Source organism: Myotis yumanensis, unplaced genomic scaffold (genome assembly GCF_028538775.1).
Source record: "Myotis yumanensis isolate MYYU_CA2020_CCGP unplaced genomic scaffold, mMyoYum1.0.hap1 SCAF_2, whole genome shotgun sequence".
Classification (NCBI taxonomy): Eukaryota; Metazoa; Chordata; class Mammalia; order Chiroptera; family Vespertilionidae; genus Myotis; species Myotis yumanensis.
The window spans coordinates 172,190,226-172,217,568 of record NW_027223753.1 but is presented as its reverse complement, the minus strand read 5'-3'; the positions used below and the strand labels follow the sequence as shown (position 1 = coordinate 172,217,568).

Below are 27,343 nucleotides of genomic sequence, written 5' to 3'. Positions count from 1 at the left end.
TAAAGGCCAGGCAGCCCTTCAGGGTCAAATTAAATGCCCTGTTCCCATCGCTATTTAACCGGGCGGCGCGGGGTGGGGGTGCCTGCCTCTCTGGCACCGGGCGCCGCGGACAAGGACGAGGGCGGCGAACGGATCCCCGGGGAGGTCGGGCCACCTGCACCCGACGCGCCTCCGGCTTCCGCCTCCTGGTCCGGCCCGGCGCCTCCGCTTCAGGGACGCGGAAACCCCGTAGGTGCAGGGTGGGAGGGGAACGCGGGTCGAGCACCGCTTGCTGCAATATTCTTCCGCCTCCGAGCAAAGAGTCCCGACCTTCCCTCGGCGTCCCGCGATTTCCAGCGACCCTGCAGTATCCTGAAACACCCAACCTGGGTTTCCCCACAGACCCGCCTCGGATATTTTCGGAGGTAAGGCTTCCAGGGTCACAATTTTGTGGCTCACCGAAGAGCGACGGGAAAATTCCTCCGCAGAAAACGGGTTCCGGTCGCGAGCCTATAAAAAACGGGTGGCGCGGCCCCGCTGTCTTTTCAGTCGGGCGCTGAGCGGCTCTTCGGAACATGTCTGGTGGCTCCGCGGACTATAACAGGTACGGCGCTGCCCGCGGTGCCCGCCGGTGAAGGTCATGCGGCGCCATGGGGGGTGTAGCGGCTGGCGTGGAGGCGGGGAACTCGGGTTCATAGGTGTTTGCCCGGGGAACGGCGCCCCTATGTCCTTCGAGAAGCTTCCATGATGGGCAGGGCCACGGACTGCAGGGAGACAAGGGTACGGAGATGGAGTGGTGTGGCGGCTTTTCCCGAAGACCCTTAGGGTTTCTGGCGCCGCCCGTGCCGCACGGAGCTGACGTTTGGTGAAGGCCGGGGCGCAGGCCGCGTCCCGTGCGGTGTAACCGGCCTGAAGCTTTATGTGCGGCCACCGCCGCGGGCGGAGGGAGGTGGGAGAGGGAGGCCTCGGCACCCACTGGCCACGACCTGGAGGTGCTGGGACCCGGCCGGCCACGGGGCTCAGCGAACCGTTGGCTTAGCCCCGGCCAGGCCTTTGCCCGCGTCAATCACCGGCTTGCGCATTGTAAGGGGCGGAGCTCGGCGTGTGGAGCTCTCGCGAGACGGCCCGCCGCCGAGACCGGAGCGCGGGGCTGGGGGGAAGGGCCGGCTGCCCGGAGCTTTTTCGGCCGTCATAGCTCAGCTGTGCCTGCCAACCGGCCGGCGGGCGCTCGGGGGATAGATGGTGTGTCCTGCCCCACCAGCTTCCTTTGCTCTCACAGTAGGAAGTGACCACGCGGAGGGGAGGGTGACCGGACGGGAGCGGGGGTGAAGGGCTGCCCCCTCCCTGAGGTGCGGATGGGGCGCTTGGAAAGGTGTTCTCTAACTTCGATCTTTCTGTCCGCAGAGAACATGGCGGCCCAGAGGGAATGGAACCCGATGGTGTCATCGAGGTAAGAAATGGGTGTGGATTTTGAAGCCGTGGACAAGTGAGGTTGGTCATCCTATTTATTCCGTTTTAAATGTTTGTTTTTTATAGAGCAACTGGAATGAGATTGTTGATAACTTTGACGATATGAATTTAAAGGAGTCTCTTCTCCGGGGCATCTATGCTTATGGTTTTGAGAAGCCTTCAGCTATTCAGCAGAGAGCTATTATTCCTTGTATTAAAGGTAAAAGAATTCGTTGGAACTTGATCACAGCGAAGCATTGTTTTATATAGACCTGCGTTATAAAAGGGCAAATAGTCTGGGGGACTAGTACCTACCTACTTGTATTCCTTAAAGTGAAATGATGGCAATCATCTTTCGGGACTGACCTGAAATGAAGAGAATGCTCATTGCTGATCACTTGATTATTTGGGCATATTTCATGTTCCAAATGGAATACATAGTGTAAACTAGAAGTGACGGTTTGATGTGGGATCGGTAAATATGTATCCTACTTTTTTTAGGGTATGATGTGATTGCTCAAGCTCAGTCAGGTACTGGCAAGACAGCCACATTTGCTATTTCCATCCTGCAACAGTTGGAGATTGAGTTCAAGGAGACCCAAGCACTAGTATTGGCCCCCACCAGAGAACTGGCACAACAGGTATTGATAGTGTAGTTAAAAAAAAACTGCTTGCGTGTTGCATAGGTTTCAGGTTTCACAACTGAAGAATTCAAAACGGTATAAATTGGTCTTATCAGAAACCTCCTTTTAACTGTCTATGCATGCAGGGAGTTTTTGTGCAAGTATGGTTTGCAGGGTTATATAACAGATGGAGAAACTAAAGTTTTCTTTTCAGGGTGGACTAGATCTGGTCTCAATTTTAAGTTTGAATGCAGTTGTGCAACATGAAAACTGCAGTGACATGTTACTAGTTTGTGATGCATCTTTTTGCATGATATGTTTTCAAGACTCACTGCTAATAAAGGCTTTGAAGTACACATTGCTAATAAAACTGTAGGCTTTATTGAGGTCAATGTCACTGCCCTTTGGGGAAAATTAATGTAGCAATGATTTGTTGTAGCTGTAATTGCAGAGCGTGGCCCACTATTTATGGCTCCCTACACAATGGAGAATAAAGGACATGTTTTTAGTTCTTCATCCAGCAGGTACCTGGGACAATAGGATCCCAAGTTTGACAAGGCACAAGACATTTCAAGGGAATTATACCTCCAAGCAGTTAGATCAGTCTTCATTTTGAGCTTAGTAGTTAAGTGCTGTGCATGCATAAAAGCTGTGTGTAGACCACATATTTGCCATTATGCTTTGGAAGTTTAGTCACAATCTGTAATTCTGTTGGATAATTAAGGCTTTTGCCTTTTAGATCCAAAAGGTCATTCTGGCACTTGGAGACTATATGGGAGCAACTTGTCATGCCTGCATTGGTGGAACCAATGTTCGCAATGAAATGCAAAAACTGCAGGCGGAAGCACCACATATTGTTGTTGGTACACCAGGGAGAGTGTTTGATATGCTAAACAGAAGATATCTTTGTAAGTGTTGCTGTCAATTGAGCATAAACTTTTTTACTATAATAACTTGAGAATTTAGGGATGATAGTATGATTTTCTTTTTAACAGCTCCAAAATGGATCAAAATGTTTGTTTTGGATGAAGCAGATGAAATGTTGAGCCGGGGATTTAAGGATCAAATCTATGAGATTTTCCAAAAACTAAATACAAGTATTCAGGTGAGCTTTATTTCACGCCCTCCAATAGCTGGAGGGCAGGTTTTTAATGCAGGAACTGTTACAATACAACTGAAGTGTTTTATTGTCGTTCCCCCTGCTTAAAGCAATTGATGCATACTATCTCTGTCTAGCACAATTCCATAGCTAGGCAGAGACGCTTGGCCTCAAACATGGTTTTTTGAGTATTGTAAAAGTTCAGCTAACAACTTATGTGATAGCATCATTTTGTTATTTTTTTAAGGTTGTGTTGCTTTCTGCCACTATGCCAACTGATGTGTTGGAGGTGACCAAAAAATTTATGAGAGATCCAATTCGAATTCTGGTGAAAAAGGAAGAATTGACCCTTGAAGGAATCAAACAGTTTTATATTAATGTTGAAAGAGAGGTAACTTGTCTAATTAACTAAACATAAAAATGTAGCCAGATTTTTGACCTTCTTGTATAAGCACTGTGCTAAAATTGCAGAAACTAGGATCACATCTTGGTTTTTGTAATAATGCTAGCAGAGTACACACAAGAAGAAAAGTAACTGCACTAGATGATAAAGACTGGGGTGGACCTCTTTCTTAATGTCCAGTGTCCTTTGTCTTAAAATTTGGTGCAACATGTCTTCTGATCAGCCTAACAGCGAATTTTTCATTGTAAGTTGGAAACAAAATTTTAATGACTTAACTTTTTCTTTGAAATATTGTAGGAATGGAAGTTGGACACACTTTGTGATTTATATGAGACACTGACGATTACACAGGCCGTTATTTTTCTCAATACAAGGCGCAAAGTGGACTGGCTCACTGAGAAAATGCATGCCAGGGACTTCACAGTTTCTGCTCTGGTAAGAGGTGTTCTCTAATAGTGGTAATTACAATGTCTTCTCTTATTAAAGCAGGATTCAGACTACAATATAGCTGTTAAGTGCTGTGTTGTCGTTCCCCCTGCTCAAAATAAAGTTGTTTCTTAACTATACCTGTCTGCTAGACTCCTGTAGCAGCCAGGGACGCTTGGTCTCATACATAATTGTTAAAATAAATAATTGACTGACTGGTGATTCTTGAATGAAGGTTTGTTAATTTGCAGCATGGTGACATGGACCAGAAGGAAAGAGATGTTATCATGAGGGAATTCCGATCAGGGTCAAGCCGTGTTCTGATCACTACTGACTTGTTGGTAAGTAAATCTTAGCTGCTCGTTTTGATCTACCAAAAGTTTTATTTTGGGTGAAGGTTTTTTAATAACCTTTACCAACTTAGGCTCTTTGGGAGAATAAAGACCACACTCCACAGTGGACTATATCACTAAACATATAGCCCATTACTATTTTGTGGCCTACATTACTTAAGTCTCTAGTTTATCAACTAGAATTTTAATACCATACCATTGTATTTCAGGCTCGTGGGATTGATGTGCAACAAGTGTCATTGGTTATAAACTATGATCTACCTACCAATCGTGAAAACTATATTCACAGGTGAGTAGATGGCACCTTGATTGTTACTGTATTTGTAAAATGAGCTCATGTATTTTCTACTGATTTATCTGAAAGGTAACTTCAAGTCAGGGAACTGATTCAGTAGACAGTGTCAAATTGGTAAGATGAAATTAAAAATTGTACTTGGGAACATTGGTCATGCAGTGGGAAAACAATTGCAAACATTGCCCAAATTGTGGACTTTCATACCTATGGATTAGATTGTTTTAGTTTAGATCTGTTGGTCTTAGATTATTTTTGAGCTTTATTTTTTGTGATGCTCTTGTGTGTCCTTGTGCTTTCTTGGTGATTATAGTTGGGATTTTCTTGGTGTTGTCTGGTAGCAATTTGAGCGGTCCCTGGTTTATAGTGGCTTTATCCCTAAATAAATTGAATTGTACTTTGTTATATGATGTAAAAAAAGACTTTTTAAAAACAGGAGTCGATAGCAGCAGTTGATGACGAGATGGCACTCAGAAACGGCGTTGACGTAATTTAGGACGTGGAATCATAAGCGAAACAGCACACTGTTTGAATAAAGAGCGAGTCGGTATTTATATTTGTTTTTCTTTTGTCAATGATTATTTTATATTTTAAGTTGCTCCAGCCAAGGCATTTTTGTATATTAGCCTATTAGGTGGTTTTATATTGTCTGGTTTCTATCAGGAAGGTAGAAAGTTGCTTTGGAGGTAAACACGTTTGAGTAATTTGAGTTATAACGTGTGAAACTGAGCAAAAAGCAGTGATGAGTTTGGGTTACCATACCAAATACTTGTTTTCCCACTGGAAAAAGTTGTAAGCTTAGACAATAGTTAACCGTGCAGCATTTGTGTTTACAGTTTACAGTTCCAGAAGTGCGCCGATATGGATTATATAACTGTTCTTTTTTGCTTCATCCCGGTGTGTTTATATCTGTCCCAGGCTGACTTCTGCTCTTGGCTGGCCCACTTTGGTATGGGCTTTTTTAATTTCACTACCCCAAACACAATACTGTCATCTGCTTTAAAAATAACAATGCTCAAGGCATCTGATAAAATCTCATTTTGCAGCCAGACAAGCTTTGAATCCTTTTGGCACTAACTGCAAAGGAAGATTTTTTTCCCTCTAGATATTGATTAGCAGATAGTGCTCCAATTAGAAGCACGAACTATAACCTTGATAAGTAAACAGCAGCTGATGGTTAACAAGTGGATCATCATGTTCAGTAACTCATGCATTGTTAGAAGTAACATTCTAATTGCTGTTTTCTTTTCTTATACAGAATTGGCAGAGGGGGTCGATTTGGGAGGAAAGGTGTGGCTATAAACTTTGTTACTGAAGAAGACAAGAGGATTCTTCGTGACATTGAGACTTTCTACAATACTACAGTGGAGGAAATGCCAATGAATGTGGCTGACCTTATTTAATTCCCGGGATGAGATAGTTTTGAATGCCGTGCTCGCTGTTGCTGACTAGGCGATCACAACGTGCATTGTGCTTCTTTCTTTGGGAATATTTGAATCTTGTCTCAATGCTCATAACGGATCAGAAATACAGATTTTGATAGCAAAGCGACTTTAGTCGTGAGCTCTTGTGAGGAGAGTCATTGGCTTTATCCTCTAGAGTTAGACTGTTGGGGTTGGGTACAAAAGATGGGGTCTGTAAAATCTTTTTTTCTTAGAAATTTATTTCCTAGTTATGTAGAAATGGTTGTATTAGATGTTCTCTATCATTTAATAATATACTTGTGGACTAAAAGATATAAGTGCTGTATAAAATCAGCCAATTATGTTAAACTAGCTTATCTGCCTTTATTGTGTTTGTCATTAGCCTGACTAGAAGGCCTTTAAAATTGATTTTTTTTTTTTTTTTTAGGAAGCATTTGAATGCATTTTGTTTGGTATTGTATTTATTCAATAAAGTATTTAATTAGTGCTAAGTGTGAACTGGACCCTGTTGCTAAGCCCCAGCAAGCAATCATATCCTAGGTAGGGTTAACCCCCCAGTAAAATTGCCATATTGCACATGTCTTAATGAAGTTTGAATGTTAAATAAATTGTATATTCACTTTAAAGGTGCTTTCATTATTTTATTGTAAAACAGTATGAATTGAATATGGTTTTAACAATTCTGGGTTAACTGTTGCATCACAGTGGCACAGAGGCTAATCAATTGCAGATGTTCATCAGCACCATCTGCTAAACACTTGTCAACATCCTACAAGAAAAAGAAAAAAGGTTAGATAATTCTCCCTTTTAGGTAGAAGTCTTGCTGAGATGTGCAAAGGTGCCTACTTACAGCAAGTTTTTCTGTAATAATGGACTTTTGTTTATCAGAAAGAGCATCATTTTCTACAACTACATCATGAAGTTGATTTACAAGCTGAGTTGCTGCATGACCTTCATCTATTAAGTCCTGTAACAAAATTACATGGTGTCAACATTTAATTTTCTCTTCCCCAAAGTTAGTAAAGTAACTTAAACTTTTACCTTTACCACAGCCTCTAGCTTGTCAAAAGAGCCACTCTGACATGCAGCAAATATTCCATCAACTGTCTCAACTGGTATTACCTAAAAAGATAATTTTGGGGGGAAGGCAGTTTGGACATAACTGCCAAGCCTGTGCCCACTCCCTTCTGTTCGTGCTTGGTTGCTTCACTGTGTAAAAGGACATTTCCTAACAAATGACATAAAGCTGACAGCTGCTATCCTGACAAGTCAATCCAGAGTTGAAAAGGCAAGGAACTGGAAAAGGGTCTTCTCCAAGCCTTATACTCAATTCTGAGCTGACAGGTGATCCAGAAAAAAGTACTGGACCTGAAATTTAAATATGCTCTCCAGGTGGCTATGCCAATATATTAGTCCAGTCACTACAATGCAATAAGGGTGATACATTTGAAATCCTTGAAAATATTCTCAAGTTTGGGCTTTCTGGTTTTAACAGTGGCTGATATCCTAGTGGCTGTCATTCCTCAAAGCAGTGGTTAAAGTCATTTTAAGGGAAGTGCCTTTTCTCCAAGGAAAGATGCCTCTAGAGAGATTGGTTTAAATAATCCCTCGTACCCAGAAAAAAGGGACTAATGCTGTTTAATTATGGTATGAAAATGCAATAAAGCCTGAAAGGAGTCTTCAAAGACCGGTGTGGCCCTCTATTTTCTTTAACAAAAGATATCTCTTAAAGTTGAAAATGCATGTGCCTTTATTATATGACCCTTTGTCAGAATGGACTACATTTATAAGAAAAGACATCAGAGGGGGGATGGATGTTGGAGGTATGGGACATCTGTACTAGTTTAAACAAGATCCCTGCAGCATTCTGATTCTCCCAGGTTATTCACTTAGTACTGTTCCTAGTGCAGTACTTGGCACATGCTATAGACTAAATGTAACCCCCTCTCCAATTTATGTTGAAAAAAAAAATCCCTAAAATATTTGGAGGTAGGCCTTTGGGAGGTGATGGGGTCATGAGGGTGAAGCCATCATGAATGGGATTAGTGTCATAAAAGGGCCCAGGGAGCTCCCTTCTGCCATAGGAAGATGCAAGCCATCTATGAATTAGGAGTCCAAGAACTAGAAAGTGGGTCCTCACCACACGGAATCTGGGCACCTTGACCTTGGACTTCCCAGACTCCAGAGCTATTAAATGAATTTCTGTAGTTTGTAAGCCAGTCTGGTATTTAGTTACAGCACCCTGAGTGGACTAAAGCACATAACAAAGCATTCTATATATACTTGTTAGGTGAAAATTTTCTAAAAGCGGCCTAAAAGAATTTCAGAATAACTAATGTTCTTACCCCAGCAATGTCTGTGATCACTTTATCTGTGACCTCCTTCCCACCTGTTAATCTAGTAGCACTTTGAAGAAATGTAATGGCTTTTCTTAAGTCTCCTTCTGATACTTGAACAAGACAAGACAGTCCCTGAAAAGAAAAAAAAAAGTGTTTTTGTGTGTTTTTTACCTATGATGACCAGTTAAAGTTTTTTGATCTTAATAAAGTGAAAAGCACTATATTTTAGCCAAGAGTTACTAGGGAGAAATGAAATTTATTTCAATTTTTGAGGGAATATTATTAGTCCTATAGTGGCAGAATTCATAGAGACAGCTTCAGTCCAATGGAAGGATAGAGATCTCTTGCCTTTGAAAATTGCAGAGATGTTCAATACTTCTCATCATACCTTTTTGATTACATAAAGAAAATTCAAATTATGGTTGAATTCTGTTATAATGAATAAAAGGCCTATATATTCTATCACTGTACCAGAATTTCATACCAAATAAGTTTTTGAAGTGGAGTTATTAGCTAGGAGATTAAAATCTTGTCATTATAGAGATTTGTTGCTGCAGAATTTGCATTAAATGTATGAAATCTGCCCCAGTTTTGGGTCTCTAAAATACTAATATATAATAAATTGCTAATAGTAACAGAAAGACTAAATCTGTAATTCCTAGACATTCCAATTGTTCATTTAGCTTAATTTTGCCTGAAGAATTGGCATCAGAAATTGAAGCAACACACATGACTCCTTTCAGGGCCTCTTCATATGCATTCATCAACGTAATTAGTAAGTACAAGAACTAATAATTAGTACTTACCTCATTGCTTATTTTGACATGTTCTTTATCAGCAATGTCTAGTAATCGCTGCTGTTGAATTTTATCTGACAGAGGTTTGAAGCGGAATTTAGAACATCTGGAGGTCAGAGGTTCAATTATTCTGTAAAATATTGGACAAAACAAGTCAGTGTCTAAAAGAAGGATTTCCCCCAAAGAACTCATTTTTATCAAGGTTTGATGAAGGAGATATTAATGTAGGCTTGAAACATTGATTTTTTTTCCTCTCCTTAACTGAGGGTTAGCAAAATAAGGTTGCCTAGCATCTATCTTTAAGGCAATATACATACCGACTGACATAATTACAGATGAGACAGAATCGTGTGGTTTTAGATTCTTTCTCCATGGTACGTCTTAACGCTGCCTGAGCAGCTGAGGTCATAGAATCTGCTTCATCCAGAATCACAATCTTAAAAGGAGGACATGGCTTCCCACTGATTCAGAGAAACACATAGGAGTAATAATTCACCTATCATCATTACAATCTAATTTTATAACATACTCATCCTCCCAAAGAAAAGTCTCATGCCCAAGAGGAATTACTCCTCTTCTCTCCCAACTCTCTCAGCCACAGGCAATCATGATCTCTACTTTCTGTCTCCAAAATTGCCTATTCTGGACATCTCTATATATAAAAGCCTAAGTGACTGTCTGACCAGTAATGATCACCAGGGGGCAGACGCTCAACATATGAGCTGCCAAGCTGCGGTGACTTGGCAGCAGCAGTTCTTGAATGATGCACCTGGAAACAGAGAGGAGGGAGACCGATTCCCGGATGCCTCACCGGAGAACCATGCTCTCACAATCCAGGAGCCCTCAGGGGATGTCAGAGGGCCAGTTTCAGCCCTATCCCCACAGGCCAGGCCAAGGGACCCCACCAGTGCTCGAATCCATGCACAGGGCCTCTAGTTTCATATGAATGGAATCATAGGATGTCAACCTAACATGTTGTCTTTTATGATTGACTTCTTTCACTTAGCATATTTTCAAGGTTCATCCCTACTGCAGTGCTATTACTTCATTCCTTTTAAATAATATGGCAAATGGATATACTGCATTTTATTTGTCCATTCATTTGTTGATGGGTGTTTGGGTCATTTTCATGTTTTGACCATTATAAATAATGCTGTTATGAACATTTGTGTACATGTTTTGAATAGACATGTTTTCATTTCTTGTGGGTACATACATAGGAGTAGAATTACTGGGTCATGTGGCAAAACTATGTTTAACTTTTAGCCAAACTTTTCAAAGTGGCTGAATCTTTTTACTTTACAACCAGCAATGTATAAGGGTTCCAATTTCTCCACATCCTTGCCAATACTTATTATGTTCTGTATTTTTTATTATAGCCATCCTAGTGAGTGTAAAGTGGCATCTCATCATGGTTTTGAATGGCATTTCTCTAATGGATAATGATGTGGATGATGTTTTCATGTGTTATTAGTCATTTGTGTATCTTCTTTGAAGTACTGTTGATTCACATACCTTGCCCATTTTAAAATTAGGTTGTCTTTTTATTGTTGAGTTGTAAGAGTTCTTCATATATTCTTGATATAAGTGCCTTATCAGATATGATTTATATGCATTGTCAATTCAAGGTGGATATAAAAAATTAGTCATTCACTTCCTATAAATTCTTAATGTGTGCTCTGATATAAATTTAAATATATGCCAGGAACCAAAAATTTAATCTTGAAACTTTGCCACCTGAGGAGTATAAGTAGTTGGCTAAACAACCCTGTTTAATTTAGGGCAGTCCTATTTAACTAGAGGCCCAATGTACGAAATTCATGCAAGAGTAGGCCTTCCTTCCCCCAACTGCCTGCACCGGCTTCCCTCCAGCTGCCAGCAGGCACCCGGGACCTGGACTTCCCTCCAGCTTCTGGCAGGTACCCAGGACCCGGGCTTCCCTCGCAGCCCCAGCTTCATCCAGAAGGACCGAAGGACGTCTGGAAGGACCTCTGGTCTAATTAGCATATTACGCTTTTATTATTATAGATACCACCTTTTTCATTCTAAAAGCATCCCAGTTTGGACAAGAACTTATACGGTCACCCTACTATAAAATATACACTGAAGCTTAAGATAGTTGACTTTTTAAAAATAACACAATAGCAAAAGCAGGATTTTTGTTATGTGTGCACCACCCAACTATCACATTTGAATTAATAAATACTCCTTAGACAAAATATCAGTGAAAAACCCTTGACAGCTAAACAAAATTAATTATAATGGAAAGTTTATTTCTGGCTTTAAATAATGTAGATAAAAATATGATCCAATATGAAAAAAGTTGTAAATTTGGCAGAAATATGTATTTTAAACAATACAATGACATGGTATGGAGAAGAGAAACTTACTCTGAACGACTTCCTGATACAGTTAATTGAGCAAAATTCTTCACTTTCTCTCTAACTACTTGTATTCCACGTTCATCAGATGCATTTAACTCAAGAACTCTTAATCGAAAAAGTTCATGCCTATGTAAAAATGAAGCAAATATGAAATGTCATAGAGAATGTAAGTAACTGAGGTTTAACCACATTTTAACATTTGCACATCTTGCAGTAGTTTAAAATCCACCTACTAAACAATATGGATAGAAGGTACACAATTGTTTCTGTATTATCTCTTTTGCAGAGACATGCAGTTAACATTTTGGCTTTGTTCCATGCTTTTTAAAAAATATAGGTAAACAATATCACATAATATATAAAATTTTAAATCAATTTTCCACTTTGTATTGTATCATAATCATCTTGCCATCTTGCAACCAATCAAAATACTATTTTTATAGCTGTGAAGCTCCCAAAATGCCATTTTAATAGCTATATGACATTTCATCCTACAATTGTACCACCATTTACTTATTTAGCATCCTTCTATTGTTAGACGTTTAGTTTTAAGTATATTGCAATTTTAAATAATGCTGCAATACAATACATTTTGAATTATTTCCATAGGGTAGCTTGCTATACATAAAATTACTAGATTAAAACATGAATGGTTATTTTAACCATTTGAGTCCCAAGCAGCATGATCGCGCTGCTGAGATTTAATGTCGAGAAAACATACGATTCGTTTGAGTCCCAGGGGGTATTGAAAAAACACTGTCGAAGAATCCCAAACAGCACAACCGCGCTTTCTCTAAATGAGTACAAAAAGACCCAAACAGTGTGATAGCGCTTGTTTTATTTTATGTCGAGAAATACCAAGCAGCGCGATTGCGCTGCTTGAGACTCAAGCGGTTAAAGTGAGTTTATTTATTTATTATATTTGTATTGCTATCAGAGAGGAAGGGGGAGATAGAAACATCAATAATGAGTGAGAACCATGGATGGGCTGCCTCCTGCATGCCCCCTACTGGGGACCAAGCCCCCAACCTGGGCACGTGCCCTTCACTGGAATCGAACCCAGGACCCTTCAGTCTGCAGGCTGACACTATCCAATGAGCCAAACCGGCTAGGGCTTAAAGTGAGTTTTTAAGAAAATTATTAAAAGTAGTTCACTGTAGGGAAATCTGAGAAATCAAAAGATAATTAAAACAACTGGCACACCCAAAGCACTATTTTGAAAGGTTCCTTCTAGTAATTTTTCTACTTATTTATACATACTTTTAATAAAAAAACTAAATTTAAATTTGTTTTATTTTTCCTAAGTATTTTTCCAAAAAGATATCTTTGCTATATTGGAGCATGTTGCATGGGTATCAGACCCAGGCTAATATCTTTCTAGGTAGAGGGCTCCTAAACAATGGTTGGCTAAGCCAAGACAGAATCTAAGAAGAGGACTCTAGGAAGGTGGCTCACAGAGATTTTCTGCTATACCTAGAATCATACTGTATATGCGACCACACACTCTGCTTACACTCAGGATGCCTGAGGGTAAGAATCTGGTCCAGCCACTCCAGAGGCAGGGCCTAGGAAAGCCAGTGCAAGAAGGAACTCAAGAGGAGGTGTGCTCAGTAGCATCAGACACAACAGATTTGATCATACGAAACATGTTAACGCAATAATTAAGAGTGTGATGAAATTATCGATGTGGTATTTTAAGATGGCGGCATAGGTTAACGCCGGTTCAAAAATACAACTAAAAGACGGAACGGACATCATCCAGAACCACAGGAAGGCTGGCTGAGTGGAAGTTCTACAATTAGGAGGAAAGAGGAAAGCATACCGAGACTCAGAGGAGGCACAGTGCAGAGGTGAAATACTAAGGTGCGGAGTGCATGCGGAGCGGGCTGGCGGCTGAGGGCAAGGTTGTCTGTTTCAATCGGGAGGGAGCCTCAGACTCTGAGCTCCAACTCCGGGTGAGTCTCTAGGGACCCAGACTCAAACGGGAGAAGCGGGACTGTCTGGCTTAGGTCGGAACTCGAAGGCAGCTTTCTCTTTGAGGTTTGCAGCGGTTGCTGGGACTCTGAGAGGCAGAGACCCTGGGGACGGGACCGAGAGCAGCCATAACTGCTTGCTCCGCCTGCCCTGTTGATACCCGGGGACCCACCCCGCCCAAGCCCAGCACAGAGGCATTTGCCGGATAGCCTCAGGCAAAGGCTAGATTAGCACCTCCTTAAAGGACAGTAGTTCTCCCACTGCAGACACAGCTGATTCGCACAGCCAGTTGGCCTGGAGGTCAAGTAGCAATTACCTACAACAATCAAGGCTTAACTACAACAAGACTGCGCACAAAGACCACTAGGGGGTGCACCAAGAAAGCATAAAAAAGGCAGAGACAAAGAAACAGGACACAGATGTCAGAATTGGAGCTCAAAACCACACTTTTAAGGTCTTTCAATAATTTTCTAGAAACCGCCGATAAACTTAATGAGATCTACAAGAAATCTAGTGAGACCCTCGAGGTTGTGATAAAGGACCAACTAGAAATTAAGCATACACTGACTGAAATAAAGAATATTATACAGACACCCAACAGCAGACCAGAGGAGCGCAAGAATCAAGTCAAAGATTTGAAATGCGAAGAAGCAAAAAACACCCAACCGGAAAAGCAAAATGAAAAAAGAATCCGAAAATACAAAGATAGTGTAAGGAGCCTCTGGGACAGCCTCAAGCGTACCAACATCCGAATTATAGGGGTGCCAGAAGATGAGAGAGAGCAAGATATTGAAAACCTATTTGAAGAAATAATGACAGAAAACTTCCCCTACCTGGTGAAAGAAATAGACTTACAGGTCCAGGAAGCACAGAGAACCCCAAACAAACGGAATCCAAAGAGGACCACACCAAGACACATCATAATTAAAATGCCAAGAGCAAAAGACAAAGAGAGAATCTTAAAAGCAGCAAGAGAACTCAGTTACCTATAAGGGAGTACCCATACGACTGTCAGCTGATTTCTCAACAGAAACTTTGCAGGCCAGAAGGGAGTGGCAAGAAATATTCAAAGTGATGAATGCCAAGAACCTACAACCAAGATTACTTTACCCAGCAAAGCTATCATTCAGAATTGAAGGTCAGATAAAGAGCTTCACAGATAAGGAAAAGCTAAAGGAGTTCATCACCACCAAACCAGTATTATATGAAATGCTGAAAGGTATCCTTTAAGAAGAGGAAGAAGAAGAAAAAGGTAAAGATACAAATTATGAACATCAAATACACATCCATCAACAAGTGAATCTAAAAATCAAGTGAATAAATAATCTGATGATCAGAATAAACTGGTGATTATAACAGAATCAGGGACATAGAAAGGGAATGGACAGACTATTCTTGGGGGGGAAAGGGGAATGGGGGATGCGGGAAGAGACTGGACAATAATCATGCACCTATGGATGAGGACAGTGGGTGGGGAGTGAGGGCGGAGGGTGGGGTGGGAACTGGGAGGAGGGGAGTTATGGGGGGAAAAAGAGGAACAAATGTAATAATCTGAACAATAAAGATTTAATTTAAAAAAAAGAAAAGAAATTATTGATGTGATGCGACAGGCTGGGTTTTCTGGGCCCAAAATCATAATAAATAGTGATAAGCCCTTGCCAGTTGGCTCAGTGGATGGAGCATTGGACTGCAGACTGAAGGGTTCTGGGTTCGATTCTGATCAAGGGCACATGCCCAGGTTGCGGGCTCGATCCCCAGTGGGGGGCGTGCAGGAGACAGCTGATCGATGATTCTCTCTCATCATTGATGTTTCTCTCCCTCTCCCTTCCTCTCTGAAATAAAATATATATATATACATATATATATATATATAAATATATTAAAAAATATATTTATATATATGTATATATATAAAATCATGCCCTTGCTGGGTATCTCAGTTGGTTAGAGGACCATCCCATTCATTAAAAGGCTGTGGGTTCAATACCTAGGTTGCAAGTTTGATACCTCATCAGAGAGCATACGGGAGGCAAGTGATCTATGTTTCTGTCATCTCTCTCTCTCTCTCTCCCCCCCTTCCTCTCTCTAAAAATCAATGAAATCATATTCTCAGATAAGGATTAAAATATCTATCTATCTATCTATCTATCTATCTATCTATCTATCTATCTATCTATCTCATGGGGCTCCCTGTGTGTAATATATTCAAACACTGAATAAGGTTCAGAATGAAGGTCACAAAAGATGTAGGCAAGCAAATTTATTGGAGCAGGGGAACTGGAAATCAACCCACTGGATTAATAAAAAATTCAGAAATGAAAACAAACCCAACAATTTCACAGAAAAACCAATGCAAATTTTTAGAGAAAGAAAAGCAGTACCAGAGATTTTCAGTGTCAAGTCTAAAAAAAAAAAAAGATATTTCAACTTACCCAAAGAGTTCCCTCGCTGCTGCCAAAATAGTGGATGTTTTTCCAGTTCCAGGTGGCCCATAAAACAGGAGATTGGGGAGCTGTAGAAATTAAATTATTTTTAAATTGTACTCTGGCACAAATAAAGGAAGACGGAAAATGTCTGGAACACTGAAGTAATTTCCCCAATAGAGAGGGTACATATCCTATATAATAAAGAGCTAATATGCTAATTAGACTGAACAGCCGAAGGACCGTCCGGACATTCCAGACGAAGCTGGGGCTGCGAGGGCCAGCTGTGGCTGGGAGGGCCGAGCCCCTTGCATGAATTTTGTGTATTGGGTCTATAGTATCTTAATAAACAGGTTTCTTAATATAACTGGTATCATAGTATTCTGTTCTAAATCCTGCTTTTCCATATACTACTAGTGACCCAGTGCATGGATTCATGCACGTTGAAAGGAAATTAATTAGAAGGTGGCTGGCAGGGCGGGACTGGGAGAGAGGCCAACACGCCCTGGAGCCAACTTCCCACGGTCTCTCCCCAGTGTCTGTGGAGTGAGTGAAGTCCCTCCAGCAGGTGGGGTCCCTCAGCCTGGCATGCGGGGATCGGGCCGAAACCAACTCTCTGACATCCCGAGGGGCCCCGTAGTGCGAGAGGGCACTCTGTAAAGTTGCAGATGTACAGTGTGTGGAACGCAAATGCAAGTGGCAAGTGTGCAGTAAACCAGATTCAGGACCAACAGTGTCCCAGCAACAACATAATCTATGGCCTAAGGTGGAATCGCTTGCCCCTGGAGGAATTGGGCTCCCTCTTCTCTGGTTTTGGGGTGTGTCACCTGAGAACTGCCCCCCTGGTGGTCAGTGCGCATCATAGCGACCAGTTGGAAGGTAGGAGGCACACTTAGCATATTAGTCTTTTATACATATACTAGAACTAGAGGCCCGGTGCACAAAAATTTGTGCACTGGGGGAGGGGGGTCCCCCAGCCGGCCTGTGCCCTCTCGCAGTCTGGGACCCCTCGGGAGATAATGACCTGCTGGCTTAGGCCTGCTTCCGGGTGGCAGAGGGCAGGCCCAATCCCTAGGTGCAGCCCCTGGTCAGGCTCAGAACAGGGCCGATTGGGGAGTTGGGGTGCCGCCCCGTCATGCACAGAGCAGGGCGGATCGGGAGGTTGCGGTGCCACCCTCAGTCATGCTCAGGGTAGGGCCGATTGGGGAGTTGGGGCACCGGCCCCTGTCACACTCAAGGCAGGGTCGATGGGGAGGTTGCGGCGCCACCCCCTGTCATGCACAGAGCAGGGCTGATCAGGGGATTGGAGCGCTGCCCCCGTCACGCACAGAGCAGGGCCCATCAGTGGTGTTGGGGCTCCGTACCCTGTCATGCACAGAGCAGGGCTGATCAGGGGTTTAAGGAGCTCCCAGCTGTCACTCACAGAGTAGGGCCGATAGGGGAGTTGGGGCACTGCCCCCTGTCACACACAGAGCAGGGTGGATCAGGGGGTTGGGGCGCTGCCCCCTGTCACACTCAGGGCAGGGCCAATGGGGAGGTTATGGCTCTACCCTGTCACACACAGAGCAAGGCCCGTGGAGGGGGGTTGGGGCGCCACCCTCTATCACCCACAGAGCAGGGCCGATAAGGGGGTTGGGGCACCGCCACTGTCACACTCGGGGCAGGGCCGATGGAGAGGTTATGGCTCTACCCTGTCACACACACAGCAGGGCCCGTGGGGGGGGGGGGGGGGTTGGGGCACCGCACCCTGTCACACACAGAGCAGGGCCAATCAGGGGGTTGGTGCGCTGCACCCTGTCAAACACAGAGCCGCAGGGCAATCAGGGGATTGGGGAGCTCCCCCCTATCAGGCACAGAGCAGGGCAGATAGGGAGGTTGTGGCCCCGCCCCCTGTAACACACAGAGCCGCAGGGTGATCAGGGGGTTTGGGCGCTGCCCCCTGTCACGCTGATCCTGGTGCCGGGAGCCTCACTGCTCCGCCGATCCCGGTGCCGGGAGCCTCGCTGCTTTGCTGATCCCGGTGCTGGGAGGCATATTACCCTTTTACTATATAGGATAGAGGCCTGGTGCATGGGTGGGAGCCAGCTAGTTTGCCCTGAAGGGTGTCCTGGATCAGAGTGGGGGTCCCCACTGGGGTGCCTGGCCAGTCTGGGTGAGTGGCTGAGGGCTGTTTTCCGGAAGCGAGTGCCTGAAGCTTCCAACTGCTCCTTGTTTTCTTTTCTTTTTTTTTATTCTTGGCCAGCTTTAGCTCTGAGGCCTCACTGCTGAAAACATCGATACAATGTTGCTAAAGCCTGGCTGAATCAATGCCGGTTTCTGGGGTTTTGTTTATCTTCTTATTTGCAACATAGTACATAGTTGCTTAGAGTTGTAGCTCAGAGGCCGGCAAGTCAGGTGGGGAACGTTGGAGTCTGCAGTCACTGCAGCAAGCAAGCCTCATGTTCGCTTCAGTGAATGGCTGCCGGCCGCCATCTTGGCTGACAGTTAATTTGCATATACTCACTGATTAGCCAATGAAAAGGGTAGCGGTCGTACGCTAATTACCATGTTTCTCTTTTATTAGTGTAGATATATAGAAGATAGATGACTTCTTCCCCAATATGTTTTTCTAATACCTTAAATTGAATCATATTTATGATTGTTCTATTCCTAATTTACTTAGGTGGAATTTTCAAAGCATAAATTAGAAACCTTTTATTTCAGAACCCCAGGCTTTTGCCAGGTCCCTGTCCCACCCCTTTGCTCAGCATTGGGCAATATTTTATACTTGATAAAGATGTCAGTTATTTCAAAGTGGAAATAGAATGAAGGAGTAATTGGATTTGGCCAATACTGAGGAAAAAGGAGTGAAAAAACATATTAGGGCTTTGAATGAGCTGAGATTGCAAAAACAGAAACATTAAAAGAACTAAGCATCTATTAAATGCCAGGCAGTACTCCACATCATGATCATGTACTCTGTAGGATGCCTGCATATATCAGGGAGAATTCACTAGAGAAAGAAGGATAAGGTTAAATAACTGGTTATCTTCTTTTATACCTTAAGTATAGCTAGCTTGGCTCCTTATAAAGCAGGCAATTGATCTGTGGTACAGATTAATAAATGTAAAAATTTCTAATGAGCTCTCTTACAAAACTGTACATTCTTCAGTATGTCCTTTCATGTAGGGAAATAATTGCACATAAGAAACTGGGCAGTAGTTTATTTGCTTCTACTCTTGCCTAACCCCCAATCTCCACCCTTTCCCATCCATTCTTCACCCAAACCAATGTTACTCTGCTTGTTACTTAAAACTATTCACTGGCTTCATACTCGCATGTAGGAAAACAGAAGCAGACAAACAAATCAACTGGTTTACCATAATCTTTAAGGACATCCATGATCTGCTCACCACTTCTCCTACCTCACCCAAGGATATTTTTTCCATTGATTTTTAGAGAGAGTGGAAGGGACAAAGGTGGGAGGGGGGTGAGGGGAAACAGAGAGAGAGAAACATTGATGTGAGAGAGACATTAATCACTTGCCTCCCACACGCTGCACCCTGACCAGGGCCAGAATCAAACCTGTAACCCAAGTACCTGCCCTTGACCAAGAACCAAATCCATGACTCTTCGGTGTGCTGGCTGCTGCTCTAATCTCTGAGCAACACTGGTTATGGCAAGAAAAATATTTTGAATAGTTTTATAAATATAACTTCTTTCAAAATATGCAGTTGTACTGTAATTCCAGGAAGAAAACAATGGCAGCAAAAACCAAAAGAATCTCTACTTCAAAGCAGCCAGGTTACGAGGAAGGAAACCAATCTTGGGAATAAAGCAAAAACCAAATACCACTTTCATCTGAAACTTTTTCTCATCCTTCACTGAGTTTTTTTTTTTAAATTAAATCTTTATTGTTCAGAATATTACAGTTGTTCCTCTTTTTTCCCACCATAGCTCCCCTCTACCTGGTTCTCACCCCACTCTCCGCCCTTGACCTCCCACCACTGTCCTCATTCATAGGTGTACGATTTTTGTCCAGTCTCTTCCCGCATCCCCCACACCCCTTTCCCCCCCACAAGAATAGTCAGTCCACTCCCTTTCTATGCCCCTGATTCTATTATAATCACCAGTTTATTCTGATCATCAGATTATTTATTCACTTGATTTTTAGATTCACTTGTTGATGGATGTGTATTTGTTGTTCATAATTTGTATCTTTACCTTTTTCTTCTTCTTCCTCTTCTTAAAGGATACCTTTCAGCATTTCATATAATACTTGTATAGTGGTGATGAACCCCTTTAGCTTTTCCTTATCTGTGAAGCTCTTTATCTGACCTTCAAATATGAATGATAGCTTTGCTGGATAAAGTAATATTGGTTGTAGGTTCTTGGTATTCATCACCTTGAATATTTCTTGCCACTCCCTTCTGGCCTGCAAAATTTCTGTTGAGAAATCAGCTGACAGTCGTATGGGTACTCCCTTGTAGGTAACTGAGTTTCTCTTGCTGCTTTTAAGATTCTCTCTTTGTCTTTTGCTCTTGGCATTTTAATTATGATGTGTCTTGGTGTGGTCCTCTTTGGATTCCTTTTGTTTGGGGTTCTCTGTGCTTCCTGGACCTGTAAGTCTATTTCTTTCACCAGGTAGGGGAAGTTTTCTGTCATTATTTCTTCAAATAGGTTTTCAATATCTTGCTCTCTCTCATCTTCTGGCACCCCTATAATTTGGATGTTGGTACGCTTGAGGCTGTCCCAGAGGTTCCTTACACTATCTTTGTATTTTCGGATTCTTTTTTCATTTTGCTTTTCCGGTTGGGTGTTTTTTGCTTCTTCGTATTTCAAATCTTTGACTTGATTCTTGCGCTCCTCTGGTCTGCTGTTGGGTGTCTGTATAATATTCTTTATTTCAGTCAGTGTATGCTTAATTTCTAGTTGGTCCTTTATCACAACCTCGAGGGTCTCACTAGATTTCTTGAGGGTCTCATTAAGTTTATCGGCGGTTTCTAGAAAATTCTTGAAAAACCTTAAAAGTGTAGTTTTGAACTCTGTATCAAGTAGTTTGCTTTCCTCCATTTCTGTCATTTGTGTCCTGTTTCTTTGTCTCGGTATTTTTTATGCTTCGCTGGGTCAATAGAGTGGCTTTCTGTGCTAAGTGTCCTATAGGGCCCAGTGGCTCAGCCTCTCCAATTACCTGAGGTAGACACTCTTGGTGCACCCCCTTGTGAGCTTTGTGCAGTCTTGTTGTAGTGAAGCCTTGATTGTTGTAGGTAACACTGGGAGGAATTGACCTCCAGGCCAATTGGCTGTGAGAATCAGCTGTGTCTACGGTGGGAGAACTGTGCTGAAGACACCCTTATGGGGCAAGACTTGCTTCAGTGGGGCTTTGGTGCTCCCTGAGTCTGCCCCCTGAGTGTGTCCCTTATGGATCTGAGGAGTTGTAATTGGATGGTCCCACTCTGACCACTGGGTACATTGGCTCTTGGATCTAAGGAGGTGCTAATCTAGCCTCTGCCTGAGGCTACCCAGCAGAAGCCAGCTGTAAAGCAATGCAAGTTGCCCTGGGGCCTTGGGCCAGCTGCAGTTTGTTAAGTAATTTTCAGATTACAAAGGGCCAGGCCTTTCATATGCAAAAGCCTCCGTGCAGGGCTTGGGCGGGGCAGGGTCCCAGGAGATCAACAGGGCGGGAGGAGCGAGCAGTATGGCTGCTCTCAGTCCTGTGCTCATAGGCCCCGGCAATTGCTGTGAGTGCCTCCGAGAGAAAGCTGCCCTCGAGTTCCGACTGATGCCAGACAGTCCCGTTTCTCCCGTATGAGTCTGGGTCCCCAGAGACTCACCTGGAACTGGAGCTCAGAGCTTGAGACTCCCTCCCGATTGAAAAAGACAATCTTGTCCTCAGCCACCAGCCCTTTCCGCATGCACCTCCGCACCTTTGTATTTTACTTCCGCACCGCACCTCCTCTGAGTCTCAGTATGCTTTTCTCTTCCCTTCTAGTTGTAGAACTTCCACTCAGCCAGACTTCCTGTGGTTCTGGATGATGTCTGTTCCGTCTTTTAGTCGTATTTTTTAAGTGGTTGTGCGAAGCAGCAATCTCCGGTGTTTACCTATGCCGCCATCTTGGTTTTTCCCCCTGAGTTCTTAAAGCACTTTATCATATGCAATCTTAAACTGCTAAATTTTTAAAAATTAAATCTTTATTGCTGAAAGTATTACGTATATCCCTAAACTGCTAATTCTTTATATGGGTTTAGTTTGTCTCTGAATAATCTAAAGCAGTGGTAACCAACCTTTCAGACCTCACGGACCACCAGTGGTCTGCAGACCACCGGTTGGCGACCGCTGATCTAAAATACAAGTCACTCAAGGACATCTTATCCTACTCATCATAGTAGGATTCACAACGCTGTAAGCAGAATTAAATGCTCAATTTTTTTGTATGGTAGTTCAAACCAAATCCTAAAATTAGGTGAAAAATTATACTTTTTCTTTTTCAGTTACAGTTAATGTTCAATATTATTTTATATTAGTTTCAAATGTACAGCATCATGGTTAGACATTTATATAATTTAAGAAGTGATCCCTCCCCCATAAATTTAGTACTCATCTGGCACCATACAAAATTATTGACTATATTCCCTATGCTGTACAAAATTGCCCTGTGACAATTTTGTAACTACCAGAGAAATTATACTTTCAAAGAAACTCTTGACTCTTCTTTACAGCACATATCGTTACCTAGAATTCTCTTACTTATTTGGCTTCTATGTTTACTCTGTTGTTCCCTACCAAAACAAAAGTTCATGAGCAAAGAGATCCAGTCTGTCTTGCTCAATGGTCTATACTTGAGTACTATATAACAATGCCATAGGATAGAATTGGAGATGCTCAACAAATACTTGTTGAACTAATCACCTATTGTACAAACAGTCATCAAGGGCCCGCTGTATACATATCATAGTATTTAAAGGGGTTGGAGGTTATAAAGGAAGAGGGTGAATCTCCCAATGACATTAGACATCATCTGCTACTCACATCAGCTCCTTCTAAAGACTTTTTCAGTACTGCAACCACTTCTTCCTGGAAAGCAACTTCATCCACACATTTTGGACGACTGTAAAAAAACAACAAAGGTTATTTTGTATATTATAGTAGCCACAGAGAAGTTTCCAAGTGTTCTTTTTGCTAAAATACTGATGATAAATCTCATATTGGTAATGAGAAACTTTCATAATTGGAAGTAGGTGGAAACGCCATTTGTGCCTTAAACAAATACATACTAAAGGAGTGAAGTAATTTTTCACTTTTCAGACACATAATTTGCATGTTATGCTTACCAAAATTAAAAGGATTTTATTACACTACAAATGCCAAGTGCTTAAAAATTTAAAGTGAACACTTGCCTAGAAAGTAATATGATATATATATATATATATATATATATATATATTTATCCTTACCCAAGGATATATTTTTTTATTGATTTTTCTAGAGATAGGAATGGAGGGAGAGAGAGGGGGGAGAAGAGGAAAGAGAGGGAAACATCAATGTGAGAGAGAAACATTGGTTGCCTCCTATGTGCACTCCAACCAGAGACTGAACCCTCAACCTAGGTATGTGCCCTGAATAGGAATCAAACCTATAACCTTTTGGCGCTCGGGATAATGCTCCAGTCAACTGAGCCCGGGCCAAAAGTATTATATTTTGACAAGATCATGCACTTCAGGTGAAAAGAGAGAACTATTTAGTAACTTCATGATAAGCAACTATTTTGGTTAATACAGTTACATATAGTTATTACACTGTTAATTGGTTAATATCAATTTTTTCCATTACTTAACCGCACAATAATGCATATTTTTTCACTTCACTTAGAGCTAAGAAAATAAGTTTAATCAATATGAAGTATAACATAATTTTCTTCTTAAATCATTAACTAGTGATTTTAAGAGAAGCTCGAACAGATATACTTCCAACCCTAAGATTAGGCTTTGTGCTTAATTTACTATTCTGAAACTCTCTGAGTCATATTTTTCTAAGTACTTGGATCAGTGCCAGGCAGGAATTTCATGTTAGATAATGTTTTTTAGAAAAACCAGTGTATGTTATAAACCAGTTTTTTATTCAAATACTTGCAGAGGCCAGGTAGACAACAAGAGTGAAGAAAGCAGAGTATAAGGCAAGAGAAAATAGGGACTATGGTGAATTGAGGAACACATGACCTTTCCAAAATGAGAAGCAGTATCCAAGTCCATCTAACTGCTGTTAGGTGAGAATTTGCATCTAGAGGCTGCCTAATCTCCTGAGGAGCTGAAAATCTAGATTTTTTTCTCCCCTTGAATAATATATTTTTTTAATTTAAAAGTATCTAGATTTTTATGTGAAACTTGCCGTTTTTAAAAGAATTGTCGGTGCCAAACAAAACATGAGGGCCTTTAGGGTCTATAAGCAATCTGCAAACCCTTGGTAATTGAGGCTACACCCGGAGTTACAACTACTATTTGTCATACTAATACTTAGCTGATTGAAATTTAAGTGTGACTTCAAGTGTTGTTTTTGCCAAAAACGTGTAAAAAAAAAAACTCAACAATTTCCACCTATTAGTAATGAAAGGGGAATAGATTACTTGAACTTAAGTAGAACTCCTGATCAAAAGCTGGCTTATAAAAAAAATTATGTTTTCTTCAATGCTGTATGTATCCCGGTCCCTAAAACCATAGACCCGAGTTATACAGAAGACCTTACTTAGTTCATAAATAAGGGAATTAAATTAGATCATTCTAAGGTACCTTTCAGTACCAAGGTTCTACGACTTACATCCTTGGGTGATTTTTAAGGACAACATCTAAACCAAGCAAATCATCCCCTATTAGGAAAAAAAAAAAGGAATTAGAAATGTAATTATTAACAATTTCAACAAAAACACAAGAGTTCTTACTATTTTTCCACCCATGGAACAGGTTTGGCTTTCTTGTTCTCTCCACTGCTTCCAGCAGTAGCAGCTACTCCTCGATCCTTGGTCAACGGTGGTTTAGTACTGATGGATGTGCCTTTTAAAAATGCCTGCATGGTTACTTCACCCTGACGAGGTGCAAGACAGAAAAAGACAAGCTCTTTTGAAACCATTATGAAGAAGTACCACTTGAAAGTGCACTTAACCTTGTGCAAAGATATTCAATAATTACTTATTTAATAAAGAACACCAACCTAGCACCCTCTGACTGCATTGTGCTGAAGGCTGCAGGGACATAAAAGAGGTCACAGTGTTTAGGGAAATCAGAATATATTTACAGTGAGGAGGTGACAGAATAAAGATAAGTCTTATGTCAGAAAAATCCGAGTTCCAAACTTTTTGATAAAGATGATGTCATTAATGGCCCAACTCTACATGGACCTCCATAGCCTCTTCCCTTTCGATCATGGGCCTAGTTCCAGTTCAGACTCTGGAATGGGCTCAGCAATTAGGAGTGCTGGGACCACAAACGAGAACCTCCACTTGGAGGGGTGAGGAAGGCAGAAGCTAGAGCTCCACTCAAGAGGCTGTTGTACTGGCAGCACCAATTACAGGCTTCAGAGGCTTCTTTTTTTTTTTTTTTAAACGTTGATTTCAGAGAGGAAGGAAGAGGGAGCGAGATACATCAATGATGACAAAATCATTGATGGCTGCCTCCTGCATGCCCCCGCCCCCCGCCTCCACTGGGGATCCAGCCCGCAACCAGGGCATGTGCCCTTGACTGGAATCGAACCCAGGACCCTTCAGGCCGACGCTCTATCCACTGAGTCAAACCAGCTAGGACTCAGCGGCTTTTTTTTTCCTGGGGGGAGTCCTACCATCCCGGAGTCTGTTGTTAAAATGGAAATAGCTGTTTTTGCTCATTTGAAGAAATGAAAACATTGCAGAAAAACCAGAGTTTAAAAAATGCATGCAAAATCTCACCCAGGAGATAACCACTATTAACAATCAAGTAAACATAAGTATGGTTTTTAGGGAAAGAAAGGCATCCTTAGCTGGCCTGAAAATTCCCAGCGTTAGTGGCCATTCTGTATTTTTCACTGCTGTGTCCCCAAGGCCTAGTGCACTGACTGGTACATGACTGATGCTCCAAAATATTTGATGACTGCATTCAGATTTGAGACACAGGCACCCCTCTTGTACAAGGAGCTAAGGCCTATTCCATAACTGAGTTAAAGAACTGTGCAAACACGTAGCTCTGTGCTTGGCATGCGGGTATGTCCTCAAACAAAATACAACGCTAATATCTGTGAACAGCTAAGGTTTGCAATGTGTGGAATTCCTCCATCCCCGCCACGGGCTGTTCTACAGCAATACATCCCAGAGCAGGACTCGGAAAGATGCTGTTCTGTGCCTCCATGTGCCGAAGGGGTAGGAGGTAGCCAGGCCGCAGCGCGGTCCAGCTCCGTGCGCGCCAGCCCAGGGGCATGGCGGGCGCGGGAGTGGAGCGGGGAGAAGGCGGCCTTCGCCGGCTCTCCAGCTGGTCACCTGTGATCCCCCGCTCTCCGCGCGCGTTCCCGGGCACCGCCTGGGCCTTCCAGCTGCCCGACCCCGGAGCGAGGATGCTGCCGGCTCGTTCCTGGGGTTCCCGGGGTTCCCGGACGGTGAAGGGACGAGGCGGTGTCGCAGTCCTAGCTCCGTTCCCCAACCTGAAAATATGAGGCTCAGGGAGCACCGAGCGGCCAGACACGGCGACTGATCTGCCACCGTCTCCACAACCGCCTCAGTTCCCGCCACGGAGGGGCGGGCGCAGGGCAGGGCGGGAATTCGCGGGTGCACCCGTCACTTCCGGTCCGCCGCGCTCACGCCCCAGGTTAAAGGAGCCGTTTCCTCCTGAGGAGACGCACAGGCTTTTAGGGATGCGTGGATTGGCACCGAGTGACTGAAGAGGTGGAAATATAACACACCCTGTCCCCGCGCACTCGTCCCACTGGGGCCTGGGGCCTCCGACCGCGACCGACCGGAGGAGACCTGGCGCGGGAACCCGCCTGCTCTGCGCGCCGGGGGTGGGGGTGGGGGAAGGGGAGAGGGGTGGGGAAGGGGGAGGGGGAGGGGAGGAATGGGGGTGGCGTCGGCCGCTGCTCGCCTACCCAGGCGGTTGGGGACGGGGTGCGGGCCTCGGGAATCCCGCGACCCGCCCAAGGTCTCAAGAGGCCCACTCCGTTTTCGGGGTTCGAACCTGCATGGCCTGTACCTCCGTTTTCGGGGTTCGAACCTGCATGACCTGAACGTCACTGTGAACTTAATGCCAAGGCAGCGTCTCGCTGGCATTTCCGAGGGGAATTCCGCTTTCAACCTGCTTCTCCCCGAGGGCGGCGACTGGGGAGGGGGAGTCGGTCTTTTGCCACAAGAGGGTGCCCTGAGGCTCCCTAGAACCCCCTTTGGCCTCCC

The 27,343-nt window shown here is 43.0% G+C and overlaps 2 protein-coding genes and 5 non-coding genes across 9 annotated transcripts; 6 read left to right on the top strand and 1 right to left on the bottom strand.

Moving 5' to 3' along the window:
* The first annotated feature begins 480 nt into the window (after positions 1-480).
* On the top strand, positions 481-6,674 carry EIF4A2 (eukaryotic translation initiation factor 4A2). Of its 3 annotated transcripts, none has more exons than XR_011470320.1 (12): positions 481-583; positions 1,384-1,429; positions 1,516-1,648; positions 1,930-2,069; positions 2,791-2,959; positions 3,047-3,156; positions 3,398-3,541; positions 3,851-3,988; positions 4,231-4,320; positions 4,542-4,621; positions 5,061-5,167; positions 5,883-5,973. XR_011470320.1 is itself a non-coding variant. In XM_070406607.1 (11 exons), exons 1-11 carry the CDS (start codon positions 555-557, stop codon positions 6,025-6,027), a joined length of 1,224 nt encoding a protein of 407 aa, XP_070262708.1. In that variant the 5' UTR covers positions 482-554; the 3' UTR covers positions 6,028-6,674. The 3 variants fall into 3 exon arrangements, 1 of the variants encoding a protein (XP_070262708.1); XR_011470319.1 differs by having other exon boundaries at positions 5,061-5,171; positions 5,883-5,972; XM_070406607.1 differs by lacking the exon at positions 5,061-5,167 and having other exon boundaries at positions 482-583; positions 5,883-6,674.
* On the top strand, positions 1,760-1,828 carry LOC139004782 (small nucleolar RNA SNORD2). Its single transcript, XR_011470595.1, has one exon. It is a non-coding gene; the product is annotated as a small nucleolar RNA SNORD2 (small nucleolar RNA).
* On the top strand, positions 3,203-3,328 carry LOC139004636 (small nucleolar RNA SNORA63). The gene has a single exon (XR_011470491.1). It is a non-coding gene; the product is annotated as a small nucleolar RNA SNORA63 (small nucleolar RNA).
* On the top strand, positions 3,588-3,765 carry LOC139004777 (small nucleolar RNA SNORA81). The gene has a single exon (XR_011470590.1). It is a non-coding gene; the product is annotated as a small nucleolar RNA SNORA81 (small nucleolar RNA).
* Positions 4,037-4,168, top strand: LOC139004635 (small nucleolar RNA SNORA63). The gene has a single exon (XR_011470490.1). It is a non-coding gene; the product is annotated as a small nucleolar RNA SNORA63 (small nucleolar RNA).
* Positions 4,350-4,486, top strand: LOC139004675 (small nucleolar RNA SNORA4). Its single transcript, XR_011470524.1, has one exon. It is a non-coding gene; the product is annotated as a small nucleolar RNA SNORA4 (small nucleolar RNA).
* RFC4 (replication factor C subunit 4) lies at positions 6,268-26,691 on the bottom strand. Its single transcript, XM_070406608.1, has 11 exons — positions 26,441-26,691; positions 24,878-25,020; positions 22,975-23,053; positions 15,975-16,054; positions 11,575-11,694; positions 9,502-9,645; positions 9,194-9,314; positions 8,394-8,519; positions 7,090-7,170; positions 6,899-7,015; positions 6,268-6,817 (listed from the first exon to the last, which is right to left on the bottom strand). The coding sequence occupies exons 2-11, from the start codon at positions 25,006-25,008 to the stop codon at positions 6,722-6,724; spliced, it is 1,095 nt and encodes a 364-aa protein (XP_070262709.1). The 5' UTR covers positions 25,009-25,020; positions 26,441-26,691; the 3' UTR covers positions 6,268-6,721.
* Positions 26,692-27,343: the final 652 nt, after the last annotated feature.

What these genes read in the sequence shown, in the direction of transcription:
- RFC4 (XM_070406608.1), bottom strand. Translation starts at nt 25,008, where the DNA reads ATGCAGGCATTTTTAAAAGGCACATCCATCAGTACTAAACCACCGTTG. An exon ending in GCAGCGAGGGAACTCTTTGG is followed by an intron (nt 11,695 to 15,974) that starts GTAAGTTGAAAT and finishes ATTTTTACATAG; the next exon opens with GCATGAACTTTTTCGATTAA. An exon ending in TGATCACAGACATTGCTGGG is followed by an intron (nt 7,171 to 8,393) that starts GTAAGAACATTA and finishes TTATCTTTTTAG; the next exon opens with GTAATACCAGTTGAGACAGT.
- EIF4A2 (XM_070406607.1), top strand. Translation starts at nt 555, where the DNA reads ATGTCTGGTGGCTCCGCGGACTATAACAG. An exon ending in GCTAAACAGAAGATATCTTT is followed by an intron (nt 2,960 to 3,046) that starts GTAAGTGTTGCT and finishes TCTTTTTAACAG; the next exon opens with CTCCAAAATGGATCAAAATG. An exon ending in ATATTAATGTTGAAAGAGAG is followed by an intron (nt 3,542 to 3,850) that starts GTAACTTGTCTA and finishes GAAATATTGTAG; the next exon opens with GAATGGAAGTTGGACACACT.